Source organism: Neolamprologus multifasciatus, chromosome 15 (genome assembly GCF_963576455.1).
Source record: "Neolamprologus multifasciatus chromosome 15, fNeoMul1.2, whole genome shotgun sequence".
NCBI lineage: Eukaryota > Metazoa > Chordata > Actinopteri > Cichliformes > Cichlidae > Neolamprologus > Neolamprologus multifasciatus.
Window position 1 is genome coordinate 23,371,596 of NC_140453.1, and position 27,717 is coordinate 23,399,312.

General features: G+C 39.9%; 3 protein-coding genes across 3 annotated transcripts in view; 2 read left to right on the plus strand and 1 right to left on the minus strand.

The window, feature by feature from the left end:
- The first annotated feature begins 2,461 nt into the window (after nucleotides 1-2,461).
- nkx2.2b (NK2 homeobox 2b) lies at nucleotides 2,462-4,856 on the plus strand. Its single transcript, XM_085132781.1, has 2 exons — nucleotides 2,462-3,069; nucleotides 3,590-4,856. The coding sequence occupies exons 1-2, from the start codon at nucleotides 2,853-2,855 to the stop codon at nucleotides 4,135-4,137; spliced, it is 765 nt and encodes a 254-aa protein (XP_084988907.1). The 5' UTR covers nucleotides 2,462-2,852; the 3' UTR covers nucleotides 4,138-4,856.
- A 19,325-nt stretch (nucleotides 4,857-24,181) lies between these two features.
- Nucleotides 24,182-27,386, plus strand: nkx2.4b (NK2 homeobox 4b). Its single transcript, XM_085133084.1, has 2 exons — nucleotides 24,182-25,171; nucleotides 25,676-27,386. The coding sequence occupies exons 1-2, from the start codon at nucleotides 24,676-24,678 to the stop codon at nucleotides 26,335-26,337; spliced, it is 1,158 nt and encodes a 385-aa protein (XP_084989210.1). The 5' UTR covers nucleotides 24,182-24,675; the 3' UTR covers nucleotides 26,338-27,386.
- The window catches only part of xrn2 (5'-3' exoribonuclease 2), a 44,267-nt gene continuing 43,662 nt past the window's right edge, over nucleotides 27,113-27,717 (minus strand). The window contains exon 32 of the mRNA XM_085133082.1: nucleotides 27,113-27,478. Coding sequence (XP_084989208.1) covers nucleotides 27,416-27,478 — 63 coding nt within the window. The 3' untranslated portion in view covers nucleotides 27,113-27,415. The remainder of the gene's footprint in view (nucleotides 27,479-27,717) is intronic.

Genomic DNA, 27,717 nt, shown 5'->3' on the forward strand with positions numbered 1-27,717 from the left:
TCCAAACATCTCCTTGGAGAACCCCTGAAAATATTTTAAATTATTCAGAATAATTTGCTCTGCTCCTGCAAAAAAAGTTCATTCTGTATTTTTGAATGGAATAAAAAATTAAGCACGTGTCAGTATGAAAAAACCCTCATATGATAGTTTATGCATTTCTGCTTGTGCAGATGGAGGTGGCTCGGAGCTTCTCTCTATCTCTGCACTGGACTTCACTCTCAGCCGATCTCTGTAACATTTCTTTACTTCACTGACGGCACACAGATGATTTCATACAAACAAAATCCAACATGAACACGTACACTGGCACATTTCTATCCCTAAAGACATGATCCACAAGAATGCACCTCCAACGGTTTAATTGCTGCACCTCATCATAATTATAAGCAGCTTTCTTAATGCAGATGATGTGGTATCAGGAGACTAATAGAAATAAAGATAACTTGTGTTAAAAATTAATATTAGTCTTAGATTTTCAGCAGTCCGTGGGTGCAGATGTTCGCACTGTCACCTCACCGGGTTTGACTTCAACTGTGAGCCATTCAGAGCTTTGAGTCTTCGGTAACACTCCATTTCTGGTCATTAATGAATCATAATAAACTCAAAATCATTTAGTTGGTCCCAGTTTTGCATTTTTTTTTAATGACTGATCACAGAAACATCACAACAAAGAAGAAACTAAATACCCCCTGTTGATGATATTTTTTATGCCTTTATTGATACAAATAATCTGACTGAGACTCAGCGTCTCATTTACAAGAGACAATTTGGCAGTTGTCTTACTTAAGGTGCAGGTGTAGAGAGACGTGCATTTCTGTATTTAGACAACATGAGAAACTATTTAGAAAGCTGCTAAACTCAGTGTGTAACAATGCTGTTGATACAGGAGGGTCTTTTCTATACAACAAAGAAGAAAATGTAAAAATAATATTATTTGATATAAAGTTTGGATCTCATTCGAGTGTTTTAGGAACTTAATTTTTACAGACACACACACACACACACACATACAGTGCTGTGACCTCCGTCATGCACACAATGTGGTAACCACAGAGGAGCCAGAAGAAAGGAGGAGGATGTTTCATATTAACACATTTTTCAATCAGAAAGTTTGAAAAATGAGTAGGTTGTAAGCCACTTTGTCCCCATTTAGAAGAGTTGGTCTAAGCTTGAGAACTAACCCTGAGCAAATATGGTCTCATCTTCTAGATTTCAGTGAGATAGTCATTCTTTTTCCATCTCAGAATACAGATATGTGTGACTCGTTTTGTTTTGAACATGTTTAAAAGTCAACAATATTTGAAATTAAAATAATAGAACTTCTCATTAAAAGTGAACGGATGTAGATTAAAACAGCTTCCGACAAAAGACACAAAAACAGGCTAAAGTCTGGACCCGGGCAACACAGAAGAATAAGTCATAAACAGAAAAATATATCAGACATGTCATAAAGTCATAACTGCAGACCAAAAAGAGAAATCATAGAAACTTCAAACCGATTGCATCGATCAGGCTTCAGGCAGAAAACACAGAGAGGATTAAAGCGGCGCAAATATAGGATTACAAGAATTAAACAATAAGAGAGTAACAAGCTGGAGCAATGAGCCCAAGTGTGTTTGAATCACTGAGCCAATCAGTGAGTGAGTCAACACTGTGACTCTTCATCCCAACAACAAACATGCTCGTCTTCCACGACCTTTATCAGTGCAGACTGGTGAGGGAATCATCATAAAATTATTCTCAGTGCAATTACTTTTTTATTTGGATTTTTAATACCAAGTTTGAAGACAAGTGGTTGTGGATTTTTATTTTATTTTTATTAATTTATTGAAAGAAATTGTGAGTAGGTGGTGGACTGATGACAGCTCAACTTTTAAACACCAGAAAATTTAGAAACCACATTCTGAGGTTTTTGAGTCAATCTGCTCAGATTTGGACACTTTTAGGTCAAATAAATAAAATGTTTCAACATTTATTCACAGAATATCATTTCTGCCATAACTTTGCATTAAATTACAGATTCTTGTTTTTTTTTTTAATGATGATTTATCTTTTATTAAAAAGAATAATTTTGTGGCCAAGGGTTAAATCTATGAATATCAGTAAATCAGAGAAGTTATTAATGTAGTCATTCTGACTATATTTTATTCTAAATTTAATTTAATCAATATAAAAACATTTTTAATCTCTTTATTTGAATAAATTATTTATATTTCTTACTTTTACAAAAGTACAACCAGCTTCTTTGATGCTTTGTATATTTTATTAGGTATAATGGATTGTTTATAGCTCTAATGTAGAAGGTTTAGGGATTTTTTCCAGTTTACCGAGTTGATACTTATGGTCTTGCATAAATAAATAAATAATCCTCAAATATTTTTGTTGTGTCTTTCTTCTCGCCGTTTGCTGTTCAGGCACCATTTCTTTCTGCGGTAAACAGGAAGCGGATCAGTGGCTCTAACATGTGTAAATGCGTCGCTTCTTTCCTTCTAATCCTCCATCATTAATCATTCATCTCCTCCCTGACGCTCCGACGTCTCTGTTAATGCACTGCTCCGTTTTTTTTCTACACACCCTCATCCACTTGACTCTCGGGACCCGCCTCCGTCCTTTTTACCGTCACACACACACGTTAAAAGGACGGTGCAACACTCTCTGAACGTCTTCCCTCATGTATTTTTCATGCTGTTAAACCCTCTCCGGTCGGCGCGTGCAGCTCCGGGCTCCCCCCTGACGGCATTCATGGACCTGAACCCTCCGCTGCCTGCTCCTGTTTAACAGCAGCTCTTCACTCTCCTGGATACGAGCCGAGAACTCTCCCCTTCTTCTCGTCTCTCCCGTCCTCCCGCGTCATGCCGTTTGGCGCCAACGCAAAGACAGGGTTCTCCGTGCGGGACATCCTGGACCTTCCCGACTCGACGGGGAGATGCGGGTCCGGGACCGAAGAGACCGAGGAGGACGACACCGAGGAGGCCTCCGCGGAGGTGTCAGGCGGCCGGGGCTTGTGTGAGCGCGCCGGTGAGCGTTTGGGCACGTGGAGCAGCGCATCCGGTAACCTGCACTTTTCACGTGAGAGACTTCTTTGATTTTAATGACTATAAAAGTTTACGCGTTCACACTGACCGCCCTCGCGTTTGGCTGCAGGTGTTTCTGACTGACAAACAAACTTGCTGCTCCAAATCTCGAAAATATGTGAAAATATGCTTAAATATGGATATTTCCGTCAAATAATCGCGAAACAGCCTCCTAAAAACTGCGTTAAATGATTATTTATTTACGTTACTTGTAACTGGATCGGTTTGTTTTGTTTGGGGTTTTTTTGCCTCATTTTGTTCTTCTTTCTTATAAATAATGAGCTTATTCCTAATCTGATCCGCTAAACTTCGAGTTCAGCTTCTGTGTCGGTAATTCCGCTTCTGACATTTTTAATCGCTTCACTTTTTTTTCTCCCAATGAACTTAAAAAGCTTAAAGTCGCTTTGCTGGTTCTGTTTGTAAAAAACGCACCTGAGCTCAAACCAGTCACGCCATCAATCTGCCACTGAGTCTCAGAGAGTAATCAGATTACTTTACTGTCTCTCTCCCTGCAGTGCACGGGCTGTCCTTGGATCCTCGCACCGATCCCAAATCCCCGGAGCTGTCTACGGACGAGTCCCCGGACGCAGAGCGGGACGCGCGGTGCGCTCGGGCGCAGAAGGCGCGCGGCAGGAAGCGGCGCGTGCTCTTCTCCAAGGCGCAGACCTTCGAGCTCGAGCGCCGCTTCCGACAGCAACGCTACCTGTCCGCCCCGGAGAGGGAACATCTGGCCGGGCTGATCCGCCTCACGCCGAACCAGGTGAAGATCTGGTTCCAGAACCACCGCTACAAGATGAAGCGCGCACGCGCCGACCACAGCGTGGACGCGCTGCAGCTGCTGTCGGCCCGCCGGGTCGCCATCCCGGTGCTGGTGCGGGACGGAAAGCCGTGCGGACGGGCTGCAGCCAGCGAGCTGGAGGCGACGCTGAGGTCCGGCCTGAGCCTGCCGCTCTGCGCCTACTCCCCCCTGCTGCACCCCGTATACGGCCCGGAGCAGCACCCGGGGGTGCAGCAGCACCCGGGGGTGCAGCAGCTGGCGCACGTGTACCACTGGAGCTGGTGAAGCCCGGCGCAAGACTTGTGCGTGCCCTCTTCGTAAGATCGTAACCGGCCTTCTGCCCTGTCAGAATATCATAAAAACCGCTTCGGCCTCGAAGTGAAATCCGTGTTTTTTGAAAGGAGTTTGGCACAAATTTTAGAGCGTTTAATTCTTGTAACCAAGGAAACGAGTTCACACATGTTCATCTTCTTTGGTGTCTTTGGTGACCTCGCTCAGACGCGCGAGCCGTCTAAAACTACCCCGCCCCCTGTAATATAGAACTGATCACAGCAAATGTTTTAGCAGTTTTTGTGCGATTTATTCTGATGTCGTTTACGTTGTGTTTGCTGCAACAACAACAAAGTCACTTTTTTCTGAGAGATGTTTTTTTGTATGTGTTTCATAAATCTATTTATAATGTTGCCCGGTGAGTTGGTTTTGTAATAAACTGGTTATTTATGGCGGTAAATAAAAATCTGAACAGAGGTGAGTCGTGTGATTTCAGCCTGTACTGGCCCCGCAGGGCGGATCCTTCAGATCTCAAAGGATGAACAGGTTTTTTGTTTGTTTGTTTTTTACATGGGCTGCTGAATTCGAGATGAGTAATTGCGGACCCCCTGCAAACAAATGAGTCATTTTTTTTCTTATTTCTGTCATTTATCTGCAGGACAAGTTTTCTTTTTATAAAAATGCTTATTTCGGCCCTTCTGGAACATTTTCTAAAATACAAATTACACTGAAGTATCCAAAATCCTCAATTATCTTAAAAAAAAAAAAAATCCTATTTCTGAATGGGCTGAAACCTGGGTGACTAATTTCTGGGTCCCTGCAAACAAATGAATCAATCAAAATGAGTCATTTTGGACCATTTGGTCCTAAAATCACCCATATTTAAAAAAATGTTTTATTTTATACTTTTTTAAAATGTTCATTTCAGTGATTTATCTGCAGGAAAAAACTTGTTGTTGGGTTTAAAAAAATAATTCTAATTTCAGCCCTTCTGGAACATTTTCTAAAATATAAATTACCCTGAAGTATCCAAATTAATCCTCAATTATTTTAAAACTAAAAAAAAATCCTTGGTACATATCGGAAAAGGTATAATTCAGGTTAATATACTTTGCTCTTTTACATGTTTTAATGATGATGGTGATTTTATAATGACCCAATTTTTTGGACTTGTGAATCATAAACATCAGAGCAGCCCGAGGATCATAAGGAGTATTTAAGGCAGTGATTTCCAGACTGGGGGATTAGGACCCCCCAAGGGGTCCCAAGATAAATGTGATGGGTCACGACACACACAATCAAAAGGGAAGCAAGAAAAAGACTTATCCTTTTTTTCTTCTTAAGCTTTGCATGATCTTATTTTTTAAAAAGATAAACATTTTCATCCCCGCGGTGAAACAATCTGCAAAGGCTACAATCATTACAGCATTCAGCTCTAAACCATGAGACCCACAGAGGCTTCGTTTAGTCCTTTGAAATTAAAGCTGCATGACCATCTCTGCACAGCGGGCCATTTAAGACCTGCAGAGGTTGGCCTCGGGTAATATGAGTAATAATCACTTTCTTTGGGAATATGAGCAACATAAAAGCTGCTTTAAAGCAGGTCAGGATCTATAGGTCACAATTCAGCCTTAATAACATCACAATTTTAGCTGATATGGAGCTGAATTCTTTTATTAATAAAATCTCCAGCAGCTCATTTTCCAACGTGATCTGGTTCAATTTAAAGGAATGCGTTGGCACTGAGATTTGCAGAGAATTCAATAAGCAAGTGTTCAGTATGAGGGCATGCATACTCTCTGTCTCTCTGAACAATAGGCGTCTCTCTGATAAAAGCTCCACGTGAGCCCTGGTAAAAGAGGAGAAGAAGTCTAAACTGGAAGAAGAAAAAAACTTTTTTTTTTCTTCAAATTTCTTCCCAGAAAATCTCATAATTTCAAACTGTTGTGACATCACTCCCTGTCTAACCTATGAAACTCTGAGCTTCTGCACTGATACTTCATTCATATGGCACTATAAAACCCCAACACGATCTGACACTCGTGCCTGCAACCCAGAACCTGCTCAAGGTTATAAAAACTGAGGCGCACGCCTGGCTCAAATGACACCAAAGAGCGACATAAGCCAGCAGATGTGATTTGCTTATGGTCACCTCGTCCTGACCAGGAAAAAACACCGGTGCTCTACAACACAATAGGAGGTTAAAATGGAATGGATGCTGTCTGGAAGAAATGCACTGCAAAGTAGCATGTTACTGTAATCACATTACATTTTTCAGTAACGCAGGAACGTAACACTGTGCTAAAGTCAGTAGTCACATCACTCAGGCTCCTCGGTTATCAGTTATGAACATCACTTTTATTTTCACTGCATGAAAGAACAGCAGCTTCATGCTGACGTGAAAACTGCGTCCAGGACAGAAACAACTGCATTACTGCTAACACCAGCACCTGCACACAAGCTAACGTGGAGCTAGCCAAGAACACAGAGTGATGCTACAGCAGAGCGTATGCTGATCCCCAGCCCAGCAGTCAGAGCCCGATCCTCAGGCAGTGATGTTTTGGCTAAGATGCATCACATTTAAGGAATGCTGTGTCGGTTAAAAGAAACCAACGACTCCGCAGCTGGTTGCAGAAGCAACCAGCTGCGGAGTGTGCCACATAAATAATGTGCCACATTATTTATTTAATTGTTTATTCATAAGATGCCATTTTAATAACTTTAGATGCGAAGAAAGCGGAAAGGTCTGAACAGCATCTTGGCTTCTTTTATTTCCTTAAAACATTCATTTTAATAAAAGCAGTGTTTCAATCTTTAGAATCACTAAACAGATTCATGAGAAGAACCCACAGAATATGTAATAATAAACATTTTAAGTTTTGAATTGAATCATTACCTGGAAACAAATGGTGTGCAGATCTTTCCCCTGCTTTTGCAACACACTATCCTGAGCAGCTGTAAGAACATTTACTCTTTTATCTTAAGCATTTTTTCCCCCCGCTTATTTTAAGCCTCACTACATATTTCTTACAGATTACAGGAGTTCAAATGAAGACGCCGACTTGTGGTTGAGTAGGAAAGTGCACTTTGCTAATCTTGCAAATAATGAAAGACTCAAATACGTTTGCTTTTTTCAAGATATCCATCCATGAATATCAAGCACCTCAGCTAGTTCCTACTCCTGGAGTAGTGGCTCTACCCTGAGTACCCACTGAATAACTGAACTCCTTGTATTATTACAAAGGGAGAGCCCAGCCAGCATTTGGAGGAAGCTCATTTCTTGTCACTACCCACAGTTTGTGAATCTTTGGGTAGTCCCCCTCTACCCTGTCCCCTGACTCGTGAAGAGTCACTGCCAATTGACCCATTTTATTGGTATGAGGGCGTGCCTCACAAAGCCTTGCAAACTTTGAGCACCTGCATCGTGACACAGGCAGCTGCAGCTCATCAAGGTCTAGACCCACTTCCACTAATCAAAGTCACTGAAATAAGCTGATTTATGCAGTTGGTGAATTTTGGAACATTTTAAATAGATTACTGGAGAAATAATTGTGTGTGTGTGTGTGTGTGTCTGTGTGTGTGTGTGTGTGTGTGTGTGTGTGTGTGTGTGTGTGTGTGTGGTGTGTGTGTGTGTGTGTGTGTGTGTGTGTGTGTGCTTCAGTTTACTCTATTTTACTAGTCTGTTAAATTGTTCAGAGGATTGGTTCTTGCATAGAGCTTTTCTACTGCCCAAGTACACAAGGCACTTTATACAACATGCCTCATTCACACATTCATATGTGCACTTGTTTCTGTCTGATAAACACAGAGACACATCAGCCAACAGGCTGGATCAGCTAAGGGAGAAACCGCTGACCTTCCAGCCAGCAGACAGCCCACTTTACCTGCTGAGGCACATTTGTTTTGACAGGTTATCTTTAATTCATACACAACAAATCATAAAAAGTTTGGAACATGTTTACCACAAAACCTATAAGAGAGGGAACTACTGATTCTGACCAAAGTTTGGATCAAATGATAAATAGAATCTGGAGTAAAGTGGTGAAGAAATGTATTTCATATCTCCAAAAGGTCAAATGTTTAAATAAACATTTGCTTGAGTTTGTCATGTTTCCCAGTGAAGGAATAACATCTATTGCACCTGGTTTCTCACCTTAATGTGGATGGCTGTAAGGTGGTGAGTTTATTCTCTAATAACTTTAATCCAATCATACACTCCTCTTTATTCATTCACAGTTTTTTTTATAGATGTAAAAACTTACATCTAACACTAACTTATTCTACACACCACAGACCATTAAAACACTGGTTTAGTGGGCTGTAGTGGTTTTGGGTTCCAGTTTTTGCTTTACAATCAGAGCTAAACACAAAATATTTGAATATTAGGAGAAACAGATTTTTTTCCCCCCTGGTTTTAGAGTCTTAAGGCAGAACATTTTTGTTTTGACAGGATTACTGCAACAGACGACTTCATTCAGAGCAAGAAAACCAGCTATTTACTGTGTTGTGACAAAGAAGAGAAAGACCCAACCCCCCCTGTGAGTGTGTGTGCGTGTGTGTGTGTGTGTCTGTCAGAGGTCAGCTCATCTCACAGGGATGATGTCACGGGGTGGGGGTTTGGCTGGTTAAGCTTTGAGAAAGTTATAATGTGTCACCTGCTGCTATAAAAGGGCAGAAGAAGAGGAAGAAGAGGGGGAGGAACCCACGCTCAGACTTTAAAGGACTAGTCTGGACGTTTTTTTTTAGCCCATTAAACAGCGACCGTGTGCTTGTTAGTTTGTGCAGCGTTCGTGTGACTTACAAGAAGTCCAGCAAAAAGACCAAAATCAGCACCGTCTGATGCACTGAGCTCTAACATCACCCAGAACTTTTAAAAACAGCAGCGAGGCACAACTGATCAGACAAACTCATCCTGAACATGATTTTAATTAGCGTCCAAACTACACTTTGTTTTTTTCTAAAACCTCTTAACTATTTATCACAAAGATAAACTACATTTGTATTTCGCATGCACAAAAGGAGAAATATCAAAAAACATATTAAAACATCACAAAAACAAGACAAAGAATTAGAGATTTTTGCATGTAAAATGTTCAGAAAAGCTACAATAACAAAAATGCAATAAAATTGTGATTAATGAAGAAAGGTTAATATGTGGAAAAGTAAGAAAGAAATGTGGACACCCATGTGGACACCCATCAACCACAATATTTATTAATCAATCAATAAAAAAATATTTTTTTATTGTATATTTTATTATATACATGAAAATAATAATAACCCAGCCGCTTTAAATATTTCCATTTTTATAAGTCACTTTCAAAATTGGCTTAAAAATCTGTTATAATGAGACTACAGAGCAATTATATACATGTATATTTGGCTGATTTCAGTAATATTCTCTATTTTTTCTGTTCTCTCCTCTCACTAAATTTCCTCTGTAACCAGTCTGGTTACATGATAAGTTAAACAAAAACTACTTTAAACTATTATGTGAAATGATCTGCAATAATTTTGTTCTGTTTTATCTTGTGTATAGTTCACATCTCTGGTTAATGTTTCTTTTCTCTTCTTTCTTTGCATTATAGTTTTTAAGTCAATTTATCCGGTTTTTATTGACAGCTGATTTTTTTTAAGGGTGGAGACACCAGGGTTGCTGCTCGTCCCGCAGCCAGCAGGTGGCAGCAGAAGCCTGTTCAAAATATGTCTTTCCATGAGGGCAAGTTTCCCCCACCTCTCTGTACAAGTTTTCTTCTAAGGTATTAATAAGACTTTAGGTTAACCAGGTTTAAAACCATGAGTGATCACAGCAATTTGCACCTAATACAATAAAAAAGAAAGAAAAGAAAACCCTTCGGTTCTAAATCTGCTTGAGTAATTTGTAACAGGATTTTTTTTTCTTACAAGTTCTCTTCTCCAGTAATTCTTGGATGGATTAATTTCTCCTCTGCTTTCATAAAGGATCCTCCTACTGTGGCTCCTATCCTAAAGGAGGTAATAAAAGAAGCTCCTTTCCTAAACATCTGGAGAACATATCTTTGCACATCTCCAGGTGCGACTAATTTCAGTGCATTTTTGGATTAATATCCTTCACAGGGGAGATTTGACTCTATTATCTGAGAACAAACATGTAACTTTAGAGGGGAAACACTGACCTGAGTGACTCTGGAGGACTTTCAGTGCTCTGGACTTCACCACATTAAACACACCAAGCCAGCACAGCAGGTTAACGATAACTTTCAATGCCATAATAACTGTTTATCGTTCCCCTCTGGCCTGGAGGTGCACATTCCCAGAACCCAACAAATCTTTTCTCCGCAGAGCAACCACCAGGCGAGGCAGGCGACTGCTGGGGGTCACAGACCAGTAGGGGGCGCCAGAGGGCTGACAAACGTTAAACTGCAGCAGTAGCTGACTCCACCCACTCTCACTGAAAGTGACGTTTTTGATCCTCTTTAAACAAACCTCATGACACACAGTGAGGAGTTATGCTTCTGTCATTGAAAACAGAAGAAAAGAAAAAGCAAGACAGCGGTGAGTAGAGCAGATAATAATGAAGTCTAATGCTGCCAGCCTGAATTATAACTCCCAACAGCATCACATTATTCCTTTTGTTTACTTTGATATTTAATTTGAGTTGATGTGCCTACCAGCAGCCTGCTGTGTCCATGTGTGCTGGCTATGTGAAGTCAGGTCCACACGGATGGGAGTCAAAGTCAGGATACCAGTAATAAGTGGTGCTGGTTGTTTATTCACCAAAATAATGACATTGTCATACTAATTAATATTTTTATACTCTAGCAACACATAAAACAAGTTAAAGTCCAAACATAAAAAAATAAATAATTAGATGCACGTGCATGTAAAGGGAGATGCAAGGAGACATAAATTCAAAGTGTTGAGATGAATGACATCTGACTCTGCACATTCTTTCGTCTCACTGACTGTATTACACACTGACACACTGAAGTTATTTCTGGTCTGCAGTACTTGCTCAAAGCTTGACTTTCAACAAAGCGAGGAGTGAAGGATGGTCTGTGACAGTTTGTGCACGCTGAGGCATCTTCCTGGTGATGCAATCTGAACTTTTCTATTAAATACATTTTTAAGATATTCTATCTGCCTGGATTTCCAAACAGTATTGTGAAGTTTAAAGTACATCAGAGACTGTTTAAAGTCATCTGTTCAGTAGACGTTCAGATTTGTTTGCATTAAAAGACCTCCTGATGGCGCTCTGGAGTCTCAGCAGAGCCCTCTTCTCTCTCCCACACTCTCACACACTTTTTGTACTTCTTTTCTTCATCTTTGTGAGGACGCTCACTGACATAATCCATTCCTGAGCCACTTTCCCATGAACATACTACCAGCAGGACGGTGCAGTACCTCAGACACATCCTTGGGTCCTGCCCTGAGTTACAGACATTAAAAAAAAAATACAGTACAAAGCACAAACTTTAAATGCAAATAAAAGCAGAATTCAGTGATGTGAAAACTCTCTAAACCTTCAAAATGTTGAAGCTGGACATTTTAAACTGTTTTTGAAAGATAACTTTCAATGATTTACTTCCTCTGCAGTTTTTTATATGTAGCATTTGAGAAATTAATCAAAACAAAGTTTTATTTTTTCACAAATCCAGCAAAAAATAAACAAACATCTGCCACTGAAAATGCTGATCTTGGAAATTTCAAAACTTTTTAAAACAAACTGAAAACTGGAAATAGAAATTCTCGTATTAAATTCTTTAGACCAAATATTTAATTAAAACAAATAGTACAAAATGGTGTACTTGCAGTGCTAGGCTGCTCCCTAACCTCACTGGCACTCAGACGTCCTCTTCAGAAAGCCTTAATGTTTGGCATGATTGTAGCTAAAAGACTTATTTAGCTACAATCATGGAGCCTGGAAATCACCATCTCCTCCTTGGTTTAGGGTTTGGCTACGTGAGATGATTGCAAGTTTGTATATTGAAGAGGTTCGTTATGGTCTGGGTGACACTCATTTTAAGTTTGTCAAAATCTGGGGCCCTTTTTTCAGTCACTGAAAAAAGGGCCCCAGTTTATGTCGGGGATTCAACATAAACTTTAACCCATTTGACTGCACTTTGTGTTTGTGTGAAACTGCACTTCTGCCGGACCCTGATTCCTTCCTGGACTCGTTCCCCACATCTTCTGGACTTGGTGAACTCTCTGTTGCCCTGTCTAACCTCACACAAAAGATCATCTTCTTTGGACACTGGTGTTTCATTTGAACTTTGATTTGTACTGGCTAACCAGTGTATTTTTTCTTTTCTTTCCTGTTCGTTTGTTGTTGTTTTTTGTTGTTTGTTTGTTTTTGGTTTTCTTTTTTTTTTCTGTGCTTGAATGTTATTGTTTTTGAATCTTATGTCCTTTGTCTGGTGTGATTTTATGTAACTTCAAACTTAAAATCTTATAAATAAACATAAAAAAAAAGCACAAGGACAATCAAAGCAGGAACATGTGCATGCGTACTACTGTCTTATATCACCTTCTTTATCAACAGACTCTCCTCTCTAAATCAGCCTTTTGTTGTACTTTTGGAAGATGATTCTTTCTTTATTCTTGTTTGATAGAGCTGTCCTCTTTATCTTGTCATAAAGCTCCAAATGTTGGCAGGTCTGGACTGGAGGCAGGCCAGTTTAACATGTAGATTCCTCTTGCTGAAATAAGACAGATAATTCTACTGTATTTAACTATAAAGGCTTAAACCCTAATTCCAAGCCATATTTAACCAAAAATGTATACAGCCTTTACTCTACACACACTTAACCTAACATACCTGGTGGTTGGAGGAAGCTGGCGGGCCTGCACGAAAACTACAAAGGCACATGGAGAAAGTGCAAACTGCACACAGAAACGCTCCAGTTTAAATAAAAGCAAATGAATATAGCCTACGACACTGGAAACATGTGTGGGTAACATCAAACCAGACCTGCAGGATTGAGAGATCTGCATCATAAAGCGCAATAAGGAGCAAACACAAAGTAAGGATCCAGAGTTTGGTTATCAGTCGATGTGACCACGATAACTAAAATTAAGTGCAAAGTGAAAGAAAAGTACCGTTGGCTTCTTGGGAAATAGGGAGCAATAAGGGGAGTAATAAGTGCTAATAAGTATTAATGATATGTGTGATATGAATACATAAATATTAAAAAAGGAGAAAAAACAAAACCTGATTAGACCTGAAGCCTCAATCAGCCCTTCTGTACCGCAGTGACAACCAAATGCAAAAATTCACTCAGGTCCTTACAAAGATGACGCATACACATACACACACACACACACACACACACACACACAGATGTGAGTTTTCCATGTTTCTCATGTTTCTTAATGCGTCTTTAACTGCCAAGTGGTGCAGAGATGGCGCCTTGACCTGCATCACCCTGCACACAGGCACACTGCATGATTTCTGAAGACCACTTCTGAACACGTGACCTCTGACCTTTCTCTGTGCACTGTAACCACAGGTCAAGATGAAGCGTTTTTTTTCCTCTCATGGTAACAGCCTGAAATGTGTGAGTGTGATAAAAGAAGAAACACCTCGGCATGTGTGACGTAAAAACATGTTTAATCTCTGTTCGCCAGTCGTTTTCTATCCATGAGTTGGGAAGGTTTACATCTCTGTTTTTATGTGTTTTCTCAGTGCTTATTATATGTAAGGTTTTCATGACACAATAAAGCAACAAAATATGGATCAAAAAGTATTTTTATTTAAATAATATCCCCCACAAAATAAAGGATTGAACACTGAGACTAACTAACACATTTTTTTGTTTAATATTTTCATAAAGTTTGCGAACAAACACGACCGCAGAGCAACATCAGCTTTGAGCTTTAATTCCAGAAAAGAAAGAAAGAGCGTGAGTCCAGACATTGTGCCGTCAAGTCCTCCTCCTTCTCCTCTCAGTGTGGAGTTATCGGCCGGTGGATTTTTCTGTGTCTCAGGAGCCAGGTGGTCTGAAACAGCCACTCCACCCCACCTCCACCTCCCTCCTCGCCCTCCTGGTTAGAGTGGGCTGCCTTTTCAAGAGGCGTTCAGGGGGCCCCAGCTGCTTGCCCTAATGCTCCTCCGGAGAGCCGAGGATTAAACTGAGGGGAGAGGGACAGAGTGGAAGGCAGAGAACCTGGAGTCTACAGAGGGGAAATAAAAGGACACGATGAGGCAGGAAATGTAAAGAGGGAAGGGGGAAAAAGATTCATACAAATAGAGGTTGTAGTTAAGTGTCTCCTCCACCTCCTCCCCCCACCTCTAGCCTCGGTCAGAGACATGAGGTGGTTTGGCTCAGAGCCGCTCTGGGGGACCAGGTCTGGAGAAAAACAGAGAAATAAAGGAGAAATGATATTTGCTTAACAAGGAGGAAAGAAATGTGAATCAGTGGGTTGTATGAATAAAATTCTAGTATTTTGTTTCTTTGTAGCTTTCTTCTTCTGTGACTGCACCTACACAGTTTATCATGCAGCTGATAACTCCATCATCTCATTCAAATATAGACCAATAAACCAACATGGCAGGAGCCAAAAGATGTCTGTGCATCCCTCAAATAAAATTTGAGACATTCTCAAATTATATTTGAGAATTCTCCGAACAAAACTAAAAACCCCTTTTAAGATCTGTACCACCCACAGCAAGACATATAATCAATGTAATAATACAGCTCACTGTGAACAGAATGAATAGTATCTAACTTTTATAGTAATTTCATGTAGAAAGAAAGAATATAGCAAAAACATATTAGGTAAATTATGATTTGCATTTCACGGAATAAAATAAGTATTTGACACCCAACAACCTGTCCAGAATTCTGGCTCCCACAGTAGTGTACAAATCAGGCACACAGATTACCATCAATCAAACAATTATATGAATCACATGTGTCCATAGGCTCACTTTCTTCTATTCCAACCTCTCCACCACCATGAACAAGACCAAAGATGTGTCAGGGACAAGATTGTAGACCTGCACAAGGCTGTGATTGGGCTTCAAGACCATCAGCAAAAAGCTTTGTGAGAAGGTGACAGCTGTTTGTGCAATTATTCGGAAATGGAAGAAATATAAAAGACCAATGAGAAAGGTAGTGGATCAGCCCAAAATGAAATGATCTGAATGCAGTTGGAACCACACTTACCAAGAACACCATTGGGGTGCGATTCAACCTGCTGTGTTTGCAGGAAGATAAATGCTGAGTATGACTCGAAGAACACCATCCCCATAGTCAAGGATGAAGGTGGAAACATTATGCTTTGGGGATGTTTTGCTGATAAGGGTACAGGACGACTTCACCACATAGTGGGGCCATATAGAGTAAAATTTTGGTGAGCACCTCCTTCCCTCAGCCAGAACAGTGAAGATGGGTTTTGGATGGGTCTTCCAGTGTGACAATGACCAAAACATACCACCAAGGCAACAAAGTAGTGCCTAAAGAAGAATCACATTAAGGTCATGAAGTGGTCTGGCCAGTCTCCAGACCTATGGTAAGTGGACCAGTTCTTTTATAGCGCTTTTCTACTCTGAGCACTCAAAGCACTTTACACTTTTTCACTCATTTTTTTTTCTTAGTGCCTTCTAACTACCATTCACACTGGATGGATGGATCGGAGAGCAATTTGGGGTTAGGGTATTTAGCATGCAAACTAGGTGAAGCCAGGAATCGAACTACCAACCTTCCGATCAGTAGATGACCTGCTCTACTACCTGAGCTACAGCCACCCCACCTGACCTCAGTCCTACAGAAAATCTCTGGGGGGAGCTGAAGCTTTGATTTGCCGAGCAGAAGGATTTAGAGAGTTTCTGTAGGGAGTGGGCCAAAGTCCCTCCTCAGATGTGAGCAAACCTGGTGACCAACTACCAGAAATGTCCTATCACTGTGCTTGCTAACAAGAGTTTCTCTACCAAGTACTAAGTCATATTTTTTCTTGAGGATCAAACATTTATTTCCATGACATGCATATCCATTTATAACTTTTATGTAACGTGTTTCTGGATTTTTAGTTGATGTTCTGTTTCTCTTCATATGAATTAGACTACGATAAAAATTAGAGACTGATCATTTTTGTTTAAGTGAGCCAACTTACAAATCAAAGGAGATTAGATAATTATTTCATATACTATCATTACAAATACACCAAAAGGCACTGGCATGAAGCCTAACAGCACCTAGAACTTGCTGTACATCATTAGCATTTTGGCTGCCTCCATGTTGCTTTCTTCAGAGCCAGTGGCTCTGGTGTAGTGGGTAACACAGTTACCCAACACAACAAAGATCCCTCAAGCAGACACAAATCCCACAGTGGGTTGGATATTGGGTACAAAAGGGCACATGGTGTAAAATGTGCCAAATCAAACACATAGCTCTGTTGGCTGGCATGATCCATGTAAATAAGAGATTGACCGAAACAAGCTTCATTTGTAATGCACAGACACAAATACCAGCTAAATACTACAGTAATAACACACTAGATACAAAACCTGAGACACAAACTTCTGGGATAGTATGCACCACACAGCAAGTGCTCAAAATGAAAGGTGGGTTAGGCCTAGCAGACTCCAACCTGTGCTGGGACACATTTTAATCAGTGTGTCCACAACCCTAACTCAAGTATCCAAGTGGATCAGTTCCAAAAAATAAAATAAAATAAAAGTAACAATCCTGTTCAGAGGGGTCATGAAGGGGGAAAACGTTCTATAGAAGCCAAAATGTTTTTGCATCAGGCTGTAAACGTGTAAAGTTGGGCATTTTAACATGAGAGTTTATGGGTCTGACTCATTTTTAGAACTGCTCCCAAGTGGCCATTAGAGGTACTACAGTTTTTATCCTTTTCACTGTCAGGGTTGCCTTTAACAAAGCCAGACTTATCAGTTTAAGAGACAGAAGGATGAGGAGCAAATCAGTTAAAAGAAACCACATTGTTGCTCTTTCCAGCTGTTTTGCTGTTTAGCATGCTACTACTGCCTACTCGCTCAGGAGCCGCGGTCTACAATAATGGTCATGTGATGTGATTTCAGTTTTGTTCTATTTTTAACAGTTGCAAATACGAATACGTACGTACAAATATTCTAAGATTCTAATACAAATACGAACAACCCGTTTTTTGGCACAACATCGCTGAAATGTTTGGAGAAAGTTGTTTCTGCAGATGTTTGCTGATAAGTGTGATCCTCCTCAGCTTGTGCCCATATTGGCCCATGAAGAACAGAAAGAAATCAGGGTTAAAGTACTGATGGAAGAGCAAATTCAACCTAATGAGGAGGTCGGGGTGGATGGATTGCTCATTTCGAAGTCATAGTGGACATCTTTATCATTTAACGGTCTTAACTACGTGTCTATAACTGCTGCTGTGACGATAAAGGCTCATATTTTAACACAAACTCTGATCTCCACCTAAAAACCTCACCAGGGTGTCTTTTGTGCCTGAATTTAAAACAGTGTCATATTTTTAAAACGCTTGTCATATTTTGGTTATGAAAAGTTGCTTAATTTGATGCAATAATCAAGTAAAATCATGAAATTTCTTTTGCAGTTAAGTTTTAGGCTTGCAGTTCACATCTAGCACTGATTAAATTGATGGTTGTTTATTAGCTTGTTGAATTAGGTGCAAATTAACTCATTTTTATTTATTTATTGCGTCTTATTTAGAGATTTCACTGAGGTCAGGGGCACTTCTTCACAGAGAAACAGATTCATGATTTGAAGGAAGACCTATTTTTAATGATCAGACATGAGTTCACTGACCCCCAGAGACCGATGCTATTAATCTCTATAGAGTCGAGTTAAGCAGCTTCAGACTGATGTAAATCAGAAGATGGAGTCTTTGAAAGGAAAGAAAGAAGTAAATGTGTTTCTGCCAGCAGATCTGACTTCTTTGTGTGCAGTCTGTTTATCGTTTTTCTGCCTTTTTATTTCATACATCAAATCAGACTGCAGGCAGAACTGGTTCCACATGGACCTGTAGTTGTTTATTCTATTCACTGTGCCATCAAGGCTAATGAGAAGCACAGATTAAACACAGCAGGAATAAAATCTAAACTGCAAACCAAAGCTGTCTGTGAAACCCAGCATAACCTCCAACCTCAGAAAAACTTCCCCATGACACAAAAAGGTCTTCACAAGTTTGTGTTTGGTTTATTTAAATGTTCCAGATTGTGGTTTAAAATCAAATAAATTTAATCTGTTTAGCCCCATTTTCCTCTCTCAAACAAACACACACACATATACAGTCTCCCAGCTTTACAAACCAGTATAATTTTTCTTTAATTCTATATTGAAGGTGGATAACTAAGAGTCCTTGAGTAAAAAGATTTGAATTTCCCAACCCCCTCACCGCCTCTTCTACCAAGGTGAGGGTTACTGCTGTGGTAAATGAAAGACTTTGGACTATTATAGAATAGAAGAATCAAATATTTTATTGTCATTATTTGTCATCATTTATTAAAATAAATGTGTAAAATTACAGAAAGATTGTGGTACTTAATTGCTCAGACTTCCTTTAATTATACTGTGAGTTATAAGTCTTGATTAATTCATATAAAATGTCCTTTTTAAATGTATTTATTTATCTAACTTTTTTCAGCTATTTAATTGTTTATCTGTTGCTTCATAACTGTTGTACAAGTGGCTGTAGAGGAGGTCGGTGTCTGTAGGACAAGTTCAAATTTATCAAACACTTAAAAGTTTTTTAAAAAGTAAGCATTCACATTTTTCAACATCATCAGACTGTATATTAAAGATGGCCAAACGTGGCCATACAGATCATTCATTTGTGGGCTCTGTAAACATTTTTTCAGTTGTGTGTTTGTTTGTTTTGCTTTCTGGAATCTGGAAGGTGCATATTTGGACGAAAAGGGTGGAGTGATAAGTAGTCCGCTAGTATTAGCAGGCTAAGGTTGGCAAGCTGCATCCACAGACAGATACCTGCTAATAAGTGCTAAATAACAGACTAATACATTTAGGATTAGGATTAGGATAGGTCAGGTTCTCACTTTTACTGCTTACTTTTTGCAACCAGAGTGACATAACATTGGTTATCATTTGTGATGTTTTGAAAACATTTAGAAGATGTAATAAATGAAAAATATTTAAGTGATTAGTGATCTGTTACCCTCAAACACAGACAATCCTGCATTAATCTGAATTCAGCCAATCAGAGCGATGGCTGATAAAGTGCATAGTTACTTTCATTTAACAGCAAAATTTGACCACCCGCAGCAGGGGCAAAATTATACAGATTAGTAAATGAAACAAGTATGTACTACTACACACAGCTCCTCAGTATGCAGACAAAAAGCATGGCTAAGGTAGTTAAACCTTATTTACTCGTTTAAAATAAAGTAAGTAAAGACATTCTACAGTTACCTGAGAAACAAAAAGAAAGTTAAATGCAGTGTCTGAGGACAATCGCTGTGCTAAACAATTAAAATTGATTTAACTCCTGGTACACAGCAAAAGATTAACGTTTTACAAAAACAGGAATGTTAAAAATAATGTACGTTTGTAGTCATTTTAATTTCAAATATTATAGGACTTTGAAACATTTTGTGCTTTAAAAATCCTGAACTAAAGTAAAAACAGGAGATAAGAGAATATATGCTTTAAATATTCGCATAGTTTTGAAATTCCTTATGAAGATTATGATTATTAAAAGAGCAGATCAATCAAAACAGGAGAAAAAACACCATCGAGTAGCTGACAGTTACTTTTTTTAAATAGAGATAAATGAATCCGTGCTGTCAGTAAGATCACTGAGGGGCCCCAGCTGCCCCCCCCCCTCCCCCACTGCACCTGCCAGCTTCATAATCTAATTATGCATCCATAAAACAAGCAGGATGCTAAAGCATTAATGATTACTGGATTAATCACTTAGTAGACTGACACTAAAAAAGCAATCGCTTTTGTGGAATTCATTCACTAAACCAAAATCTTTGTATTTGACTTTCAGCATGCTAAAAATGGAATTTCATTACTTTTCAACATTTTCTGATCTTGAACAAACTCTTATTTAAAAAAGCTTGTTAACGTCCTTCAGAGAACCACAAACCTCCCTGTACTCTAAAAACGACAGAAAATAAAGGATTAAACCACATTCGTGACATAACTGTGGAGTGATTATAAACCAGGAGCTTGGTTCTCTGTGATGACATCGCAGGAGTTTAAAGAAAGAAAAGGGAAACTTCTTCTAGAAGAACACAAACCTCATGGAAATCCTCTCTAAAAACAAAACAAAAGAAAACATGAAATAATCAATATTTTATTCAAGTGTGGAAGAATTTGTTGTATTTTACATTTTTTACTTTTTTTGTCAAAGATATTTTTACTTTACATTAAAAAATGTTCATTAATATTTAGCAGGATCTCACATTTCAAACATTACTTTATGGTAATAGGTGAAGTTTTTTACACAGTAAAACCCAACACATTGTTCTGAAAAAGGCATCTGACTGGGGCCTGTCGTCGCCGATGAGAGATTTCCCCCTGAAAACCTCGACTGTGGTTTTAGTTAAATGACTGCAATTATCCCACATTTCACAACAAAATGAAGCAAAATTTGTGAAGCACTTTTTTTACAGCATTAATCATCTGACGACCGCTCAGATTCATCTGTGACCTTTCAAAACGCTGTGCATAATAAATCAAACTTACTTCCTATGTTTTATATTTTACCTTCACAGACTTACATTTATTTAATGCAGGACTTCATCTGTTTTCAAAGTCTGTTATTTTTTTTATTCCAAGCATAAATGTGAGAAAATAATGAACATTTAGTTTTAACTACACAGATAATAAATCATGTGGATTATTATGGATAAACTGCTGTTTTAAAAGCCAAAGGAAATATTCTAGGATCGTTGTTTAAAACATTATTTCCAATTTCATTGTACTACTGTACTATGTATGACTGTGCAATGACAATAAAGAGTTATCTTATTTAGCAGAATGAAGAAGTGAACACCCAATTAATTAGTTAGGTGTAACAAACACCTTTCAGTTTAATTAACTCACCATAAAAATCACTTAACAGCAGCAAAGATACACTAAATCTCTGCACAGCACTGCAGGGATTTCAATGTTAGAGTACAACACGCAGACCCGTTTATTGGTAATAAACTGATCTGCATCACTGGTAATATATACATCATTTAAGTCCCTGTAGGAATTTCATTTAAAGGAATAAACCTACATTAGCTGGAATCTAAATAATAGAGCAGAGAACATGAGTATTGTGACACTAGATGACCTCTCAGTGCATTTAAATGCTTTATATTGATGCATTCAAAGTCCCCGTGGGAATATTATCATATAACATTTCCAAAAGGCCTCTTTGGGTGAAGATTACATCAGTAAACAATAAAATAGATCCACTGTACATACAAAGAGCACTAGAGGCCTGTTGTATAATAATTATATCACACTTCCCATCTTATACTAAAGAGTTAAAGAAACGCTGCTTTTAAAATTTGCTATATCATTGAGATAGCATAGAATCACTAAACAAGTAAATAATGGTCCCTATTATTTGGAACTAACCCCATCAGTATAATTACTTGTAAAACTCACTATAAAAGGAATTCAGTTTAAAGACTAAAAACACTTTTGAGCCATAATGAATTAAAAATAAACTCATTGTAAATCTTACATTAGAGAACATGAGTATGGCGATGTTAGAGGCTGGCCTTTCTGGGAATTTACATGAAATGTTTTCACCTTAAACATATCACAAATATCCTTGGACACATTAAATGTCCCTGTGGGAATATACTTTTACTAAGCCTCTTAGGAAATATTAAAGTCAAGAAACACCAAATTGGACACATTATGAGAAACCTGAGTACCAGAGGCTTGTAATTTTACTACAACATCACGGGGTATGTAGACGCATAGGGCATAAACTATTACTATTAATTTAATTTTGTATTTAAAAGAAAAGGTTTTCATATAAAGTAATTAAAGTAGACTCACCAAGAGTCTGCACATACTGCAATGATTATATATCTAACAACAAGTAATTGGAGGATTTTAAAATATCTAACAGACATACATGTATCACGTACTTAAACACATCATAAAGAGCCACAGACACAATTAAAGTCCACGCGGGAGTAATGAAAGTGTCTCTGAAGAGACCATAAAGTCAATGCCCACAAAATCAGGCGGGATGAGTGGAATAAGTAGAGCTCAGAGGCCTGAATGCTTTGGTGAAATCCCAGGAAATACATGTTAGGTCATGTAAAATTAAATAAATAGCGAGACAAAAGGAGTCAGACACTTGCAATGATATAAACATTTTAAAATATTAGCGTGTAATATTTTAAAGCCTTTTATTTTTTCTCTTTTTTCACTTGAAGATCATTAAAGTGGCTCAGAGTCACTAAAACTACAATACTGCAGTGATTATATGGACAGGAAAGGAGCCTTGAGCATAAGAATCTGATTGTACCAAGTTGACCTTAAACGCATCATAAAAGGTCTCAGCGATGAAAAAAACAACCAAAGATTAATAACAAAACAAAACAAAAAAAAACTGTTTTAGGAAATAATAAAGTGAGTAAAACCTAAAACAGATTAATTATATGTGACCAGCCAAAGCACTCAAGGTCTGTATGTGACAAGTTTTAACTATTATTAAGATGGTGTGATAGTTTTTTTCCCCTAAAGTCATTAAAGGAGCATTAGATCACTATCAATGCATAAATACATTAACACATAACTTTACTGTAGTGATGTCATATTAGAGGACTATCACTCATTAATAATAGTTATAACGATAACGTCTCTTGTTATAAAACGTTACAGGGGCTGGAAACATCTGTAGACACCATCAGCCCACTGCAGAGCCCCAACTCCTCAAAGTAGAACCTTGTTTCAGGTGGTTCCGGTGCTTCTGCACCCGCCGGGTTACCTCACTTACCGTCAGCAGTAGTTCTGAGCCCGGAGGAAGCTCCGGATCCCGGCCTCGGTCCTGGCCCGGCTGTTTCCCGATCCCTCCTGCAACGGGGAAGCCTCGATCTGTGAAAACTCCAAAGAGGACGTGGCGTGACGTGGTGCTGCAGGTCAGCAGGTGATTGGCTCCTCGGACTGTTTACAGGATGGCTGAAGGTGCACGTTTAAAGGTGGATTGTTTTCGGTCAGTCAGAACATTAAAGAGGTTTAAGATCAGGAGAAAAGTCTGGATATCCTCGCAGCTCTGACGAGAAAAAGTAGAATTAAAATGAAGGTCAGAGCTTCAGCTTCAGTCTCACTTCTACTGGAAAAAGAATTGAAAATCATCCAAGGTATTAATCTGGATGTAAAAATATATATTTTTTTATTTGGGTCATTTCTTCTTCTTCGGCTCACACGCATGTAGCTCCATTTCATGTTAGCGTTTTTCCTAAATAAATTACAAAAAGCGCCAAAAGCTTCTCTGTAGTCTCATTTCTCTCATTGATAATTCTAATCTTAAATATTTAATCTTAAACTCTTTGAAACTTTCATTGGGATGTATTATGTCATAAAAAAAGATAAACAAGCAAACCTGCAAATTGAGCAAATAAAACAATAATTGGATAAATTATTTACATGCAAAGACTGTTTGATTAAAGACAGTGAAACAAAGATTTTTACATCATAAACACTTGGCAATAAATACAGTCTGAATAATTATGATTTTGGTTGATTTAATAGCTTCTTAATGTTCGTTTATAGGAAAAGTTACACATAAAAAAGAAATTCAGAAACAAAAGTTTAGCTCGGTTTATTTTTGTGAACTTTTGTAACGCGCAGAGTGAACAAAGGGAGCAGATTAGCTCGTGCGCAAAATTCATGTAGAGAGCGGGAAATATACGGGATTAAAACACGCGCAGATTAAACTCGCAGTCAGACTAAAGCTGTGGTTTGAACACGAAGCGGTAACCGCGCGTGGAAGTGTCACCGACTCTCAGATTCACTCGCGCGTAACTGGAAGATGAAACTGAGATAATAGACCTGCGCACTGTTGCTCGCGCAATAACAGAAGACAACCGCGAAAGAGCTGCAGGTGTCACACGTTGAGGGTTGGGGTGGGGGGGAGGATGGGGCACATTTATGGTCACTTTAAATGAAAAAAAAACATCAAATTCAGTTCCAATAAAGAGCGATCTGAAGGAAAGCCGCTGTGAGAACTCTGACAAGTGGCCGCTCTTTTTCTTCTTCTCTTTCGGGTAAATATGTGCCGTGGTAAATCAGGTGATGATTTTGATGTTTGGAGGAATTTGGGGTTTGACTCTATCCAGCCTGGGAAACAGAATCCGCAGCAGGAGCAGGTCTGAACCATTTTCTCTGCTTACCTCTAATGTCAATTACCATTGTTGGCTGCTGTGTCCGCGTCGCTCCGCCCCTCCATGTGGGTCCAGCGGGATAAGGGCAACTGGTCTCCTCCTGCTGCCGATCAGCTGGACTTTTTCCCAGCGACACAGAGGAAGCAAGAAGCCGGTGGGAGGGAGGGGGACGCAGGCAGAGAGCCGCCAGAGAGAACCGAGCACATCCAGCCGCACGCAGCAGGAGGGCACGGGGTGGCCGCACCATGTCCTTGAGCCCAAAGCACTCAACTCCCTTCTCAGTCACAGACATCTTGAGCCCGATGGAGGACAGCTACCGCAGGTTCGGAGTGATGGACCCCGCAGCGGGGAGCCTCGGATCCCCGCTGGGAGCCTACCGGCAGCCGCAGGTCTCGCAGCCCGGTATGCAGCATCAGCAGCAGGCGCACCATCAGCAGCAGCCGCCTCACCTCCACCACCATCACCATCATCACCACCACCACCACCTGTCCTCGTCCTCTTCTTCATCATCCTCCTCCTCTTCATCAGGCTCGGCCAGCGCAGCAGCAGCAGCCGCTCTGGGTCCCGGCGGGCCCTACCACATGCCCCACGGGGTACCGCAGTTCTCCGGAGCCGTCGGAGGGTTCTGCAACGGCGGCATCGGGAACGTCGGAGACCTGCCGTCCTACCAGGAGACGGTGAGAGGCGGAGGGGCGGCAGCGGCGGCGTGGTACAGCAACCCGGAGCCCCGATACCCGACAAGTAAGAGCGTCCCCGGCCCGGAGAGGCGAGCCTGAGTTAGACTGAAGCGATTGTTAGAGTTAAGTCACTTTATTATTATTATTAGACATGTTAAAAATAATCCGGCTTCCTCTTCCAAACGATATGAAGGATTTAAAAAGATTTATGTTTTATTAAACGTTTGTTTGTTGCTCCTAAACAAATTGAATCCGGATTAACTGCATTTTTAATGCCTTCAAATTAACGTCAACATGTTTGATCTTTTAAAGTTAACTCACTGATTTATCCCATTAGACTCTCGCACCTGTCGGTCTGGTTTAAAACATTAAAATCTTACAATATGATTCATTATTGAAGAAGAAGAACAACAACAAACTTTTCCTATTTTTACAGAAGACTTTGGGGTAATTTAACATTTTTAAAAAAATTTCTACCGTTTTCACTTTTCCTCTCTAAACGAGTTTAGTTTATTATTATTATTATTCTTTCTTTTTAAAGCCAAACTCTGATTGTGATTTCTCAAAGTTTCCAGATTCATGGGCCCCTCCGCGGGGATGAACATGCCCGGGATGGTGGGCAGTCTGGCCGGGATGGACTCCACCGCCAAGTCTATGGTGACACTGCACGCGGCACCGCGCAGGAAGCGACGCGTGCTCTTCTCGCAGGCGCAGGTGTACGAGCTGGAGCGGCGCTTTAAGCAGCAGAAGTACCTGTCCGCCCCGGAGAGAGAGCATCTGGCCGGACTCATCCACCTCACCCCGAACCAGGTGAAGATCTGGTTCCAGAACCACCGCTATAAGCTGAAGCGGCAGGCCAAGGACAAGGCCGCGCAACAGCTCCAGCAGGAAGGCGGCGGAGGAGGCGGTGGCGGCGGCTTGTGCGGAGCAACACGCAGGGCTTCGTCTGTGTCCCCGGTCCTCTCTAAGAACTCTAAGGGCTGCCGGACCGACTCGAGTGGGTCGAACCACAGCGGGAACAGGCAGAGCAGCGTGGGGGATGCCATGGCGGAGAGCGCGCAGCAGCCGCAGGTGAACCAGCTGTCCTCCACCGAGGAGCTGGAGGATTTGTCCCCCAGCCCGCCGCTGGGACTGCACGGGCAGATCAACATGACGCAGACGGACGCGGCGCTTATTGAGTACACCAACAGCATGATCGGCTCCAACTTACTGTACGGCAGAACTTGGTAGTGATGCCGAGAGGAGGGCATCATTCCGAGTGGAGTTTTCTGCAGGCACGCGCCAATCTTTTTGTTTTCCTTCCGTGCGTAAAGGTTCGGCTCCTTCTGCACACGCAGTGACTCAAAGGCGGCTTTGAGCAATAAAAAGTGCACAACTCAAACTGTAAATTCGAGCCTCGGGCTCGCGCTGACTCTTGATGATGGCGCGTTTTCTTCTCCCGTTTCTAAACGAAACATTTAAGTCTTTTCTCTCTCTTTTTTGTATTTGCCAGACGTGACTGAGACTGAACGCTGAGAAACTTTAATTTAAGGAGCTTCAGGATGAGGCACAGCTTCCGGCGCCTCTCACATGGTTTTTTTTTTCATTTCCAGAGCAAATTAAATTATTGCAGGTTCAACAAAGTGGAGCAATAGAAGCAGCTCATAAAGACAAATACCGAATTGAGGCACGTCATCAGAGATCCTTTGTTAAAGCTGATTTTCGTTTGTTTACAGTATTGAATAAATCATATTTTCATTTTGGACCTTTTTATTTTTCTAACGCATTTCCATCAATACAGCTCTAATTACCAACAGGACAGCATTTACTTGGACATGGAGCGGATTTCTATCAAATGTCCACCTTTAAATGTCCCAAAATATTCACAAAAAAATCTAGGACAGTTATGTTTTTTTAAACAACTGACTTTACCATCAATATTTTAACTAAATTTAAATGGGTTTATTTAGTATTTTTAACTCGTGAAAAAAGGATTTCTGCTCAGACAAATATACCATCACTGAGAAGAATTTATTTTCATTTTTGAAATACATGAGCCAAGTTGGAGAGGTTCCTCTCAAAAATAATCACAGCGGGACACTTTGTCCTTCACTCACTTGTATTTTACAAGTTTAAGAGGCTTCATCATAAAAATCAGAGATTACATAACACACTTTTTTCCCCCAAAGTAGTACAATAAAGGAAAAAATCCTTGTACAAGACAATAATATGAAATGTGGACAAAAAAAAAAAAAAAAAAAGCTAGATGTTGATATTGTTCCCCTAAAAACAGTTCCCCATTCCATAAAATCCCAACATCATTAAGAGTTTAGTTCCAGTTGTATCTTCTGGATGGAGGAGGGAGAGGGTAACCTCTGCCAGAGCTGTAGCCCTGAAATAGAGACAGAGGTTTAAAGTAAGATTACAGCTTTACAACAATAAATATGGATCAGGTCAAAGGAATAACTTTAACTTTAACAAGCACAACATTATTAAAACAGTATTAAAAGATTTAAGTAAGTAAAATGTATTCACAGAACACATTTCACTGGTAAATATCCCAAAGTGCTTCACAATGAAAATACAGCATATAATAGAACAACATAAAAACTGGTTAATACAAAGATTTTC

Coding starts and splice junctions, on each gene's coding strand:
- nkx2.2b (XM_085132781.1), top strand. CDS start 2,853: ATGCCGTTTGGCGCCAACGCAAAGACAGGGTTCTCCGTGCGGGACATC. Junction 3,070..3,589: donor CGGTAACCTGCACTTTTCAC/GTGAGAGACTTC, acceptor CTCTCCCTGCAG/TGCACGGGCTGTCCTTGGAT.
- nkx2.4b (XM_085133084.1), top strand. CDS start 24,676: ATGTCCTTGAGCCCAAAGCACTCAACTCCCTTCTCAGTCACAGACATC. Junction 25,172..25,675: donor GGAGCCCCGATACCCGACAA/GTAAGAGCGTCC, acceptor GATTTCTCAAAG/TTTCCAGATTCATGGGCCCC.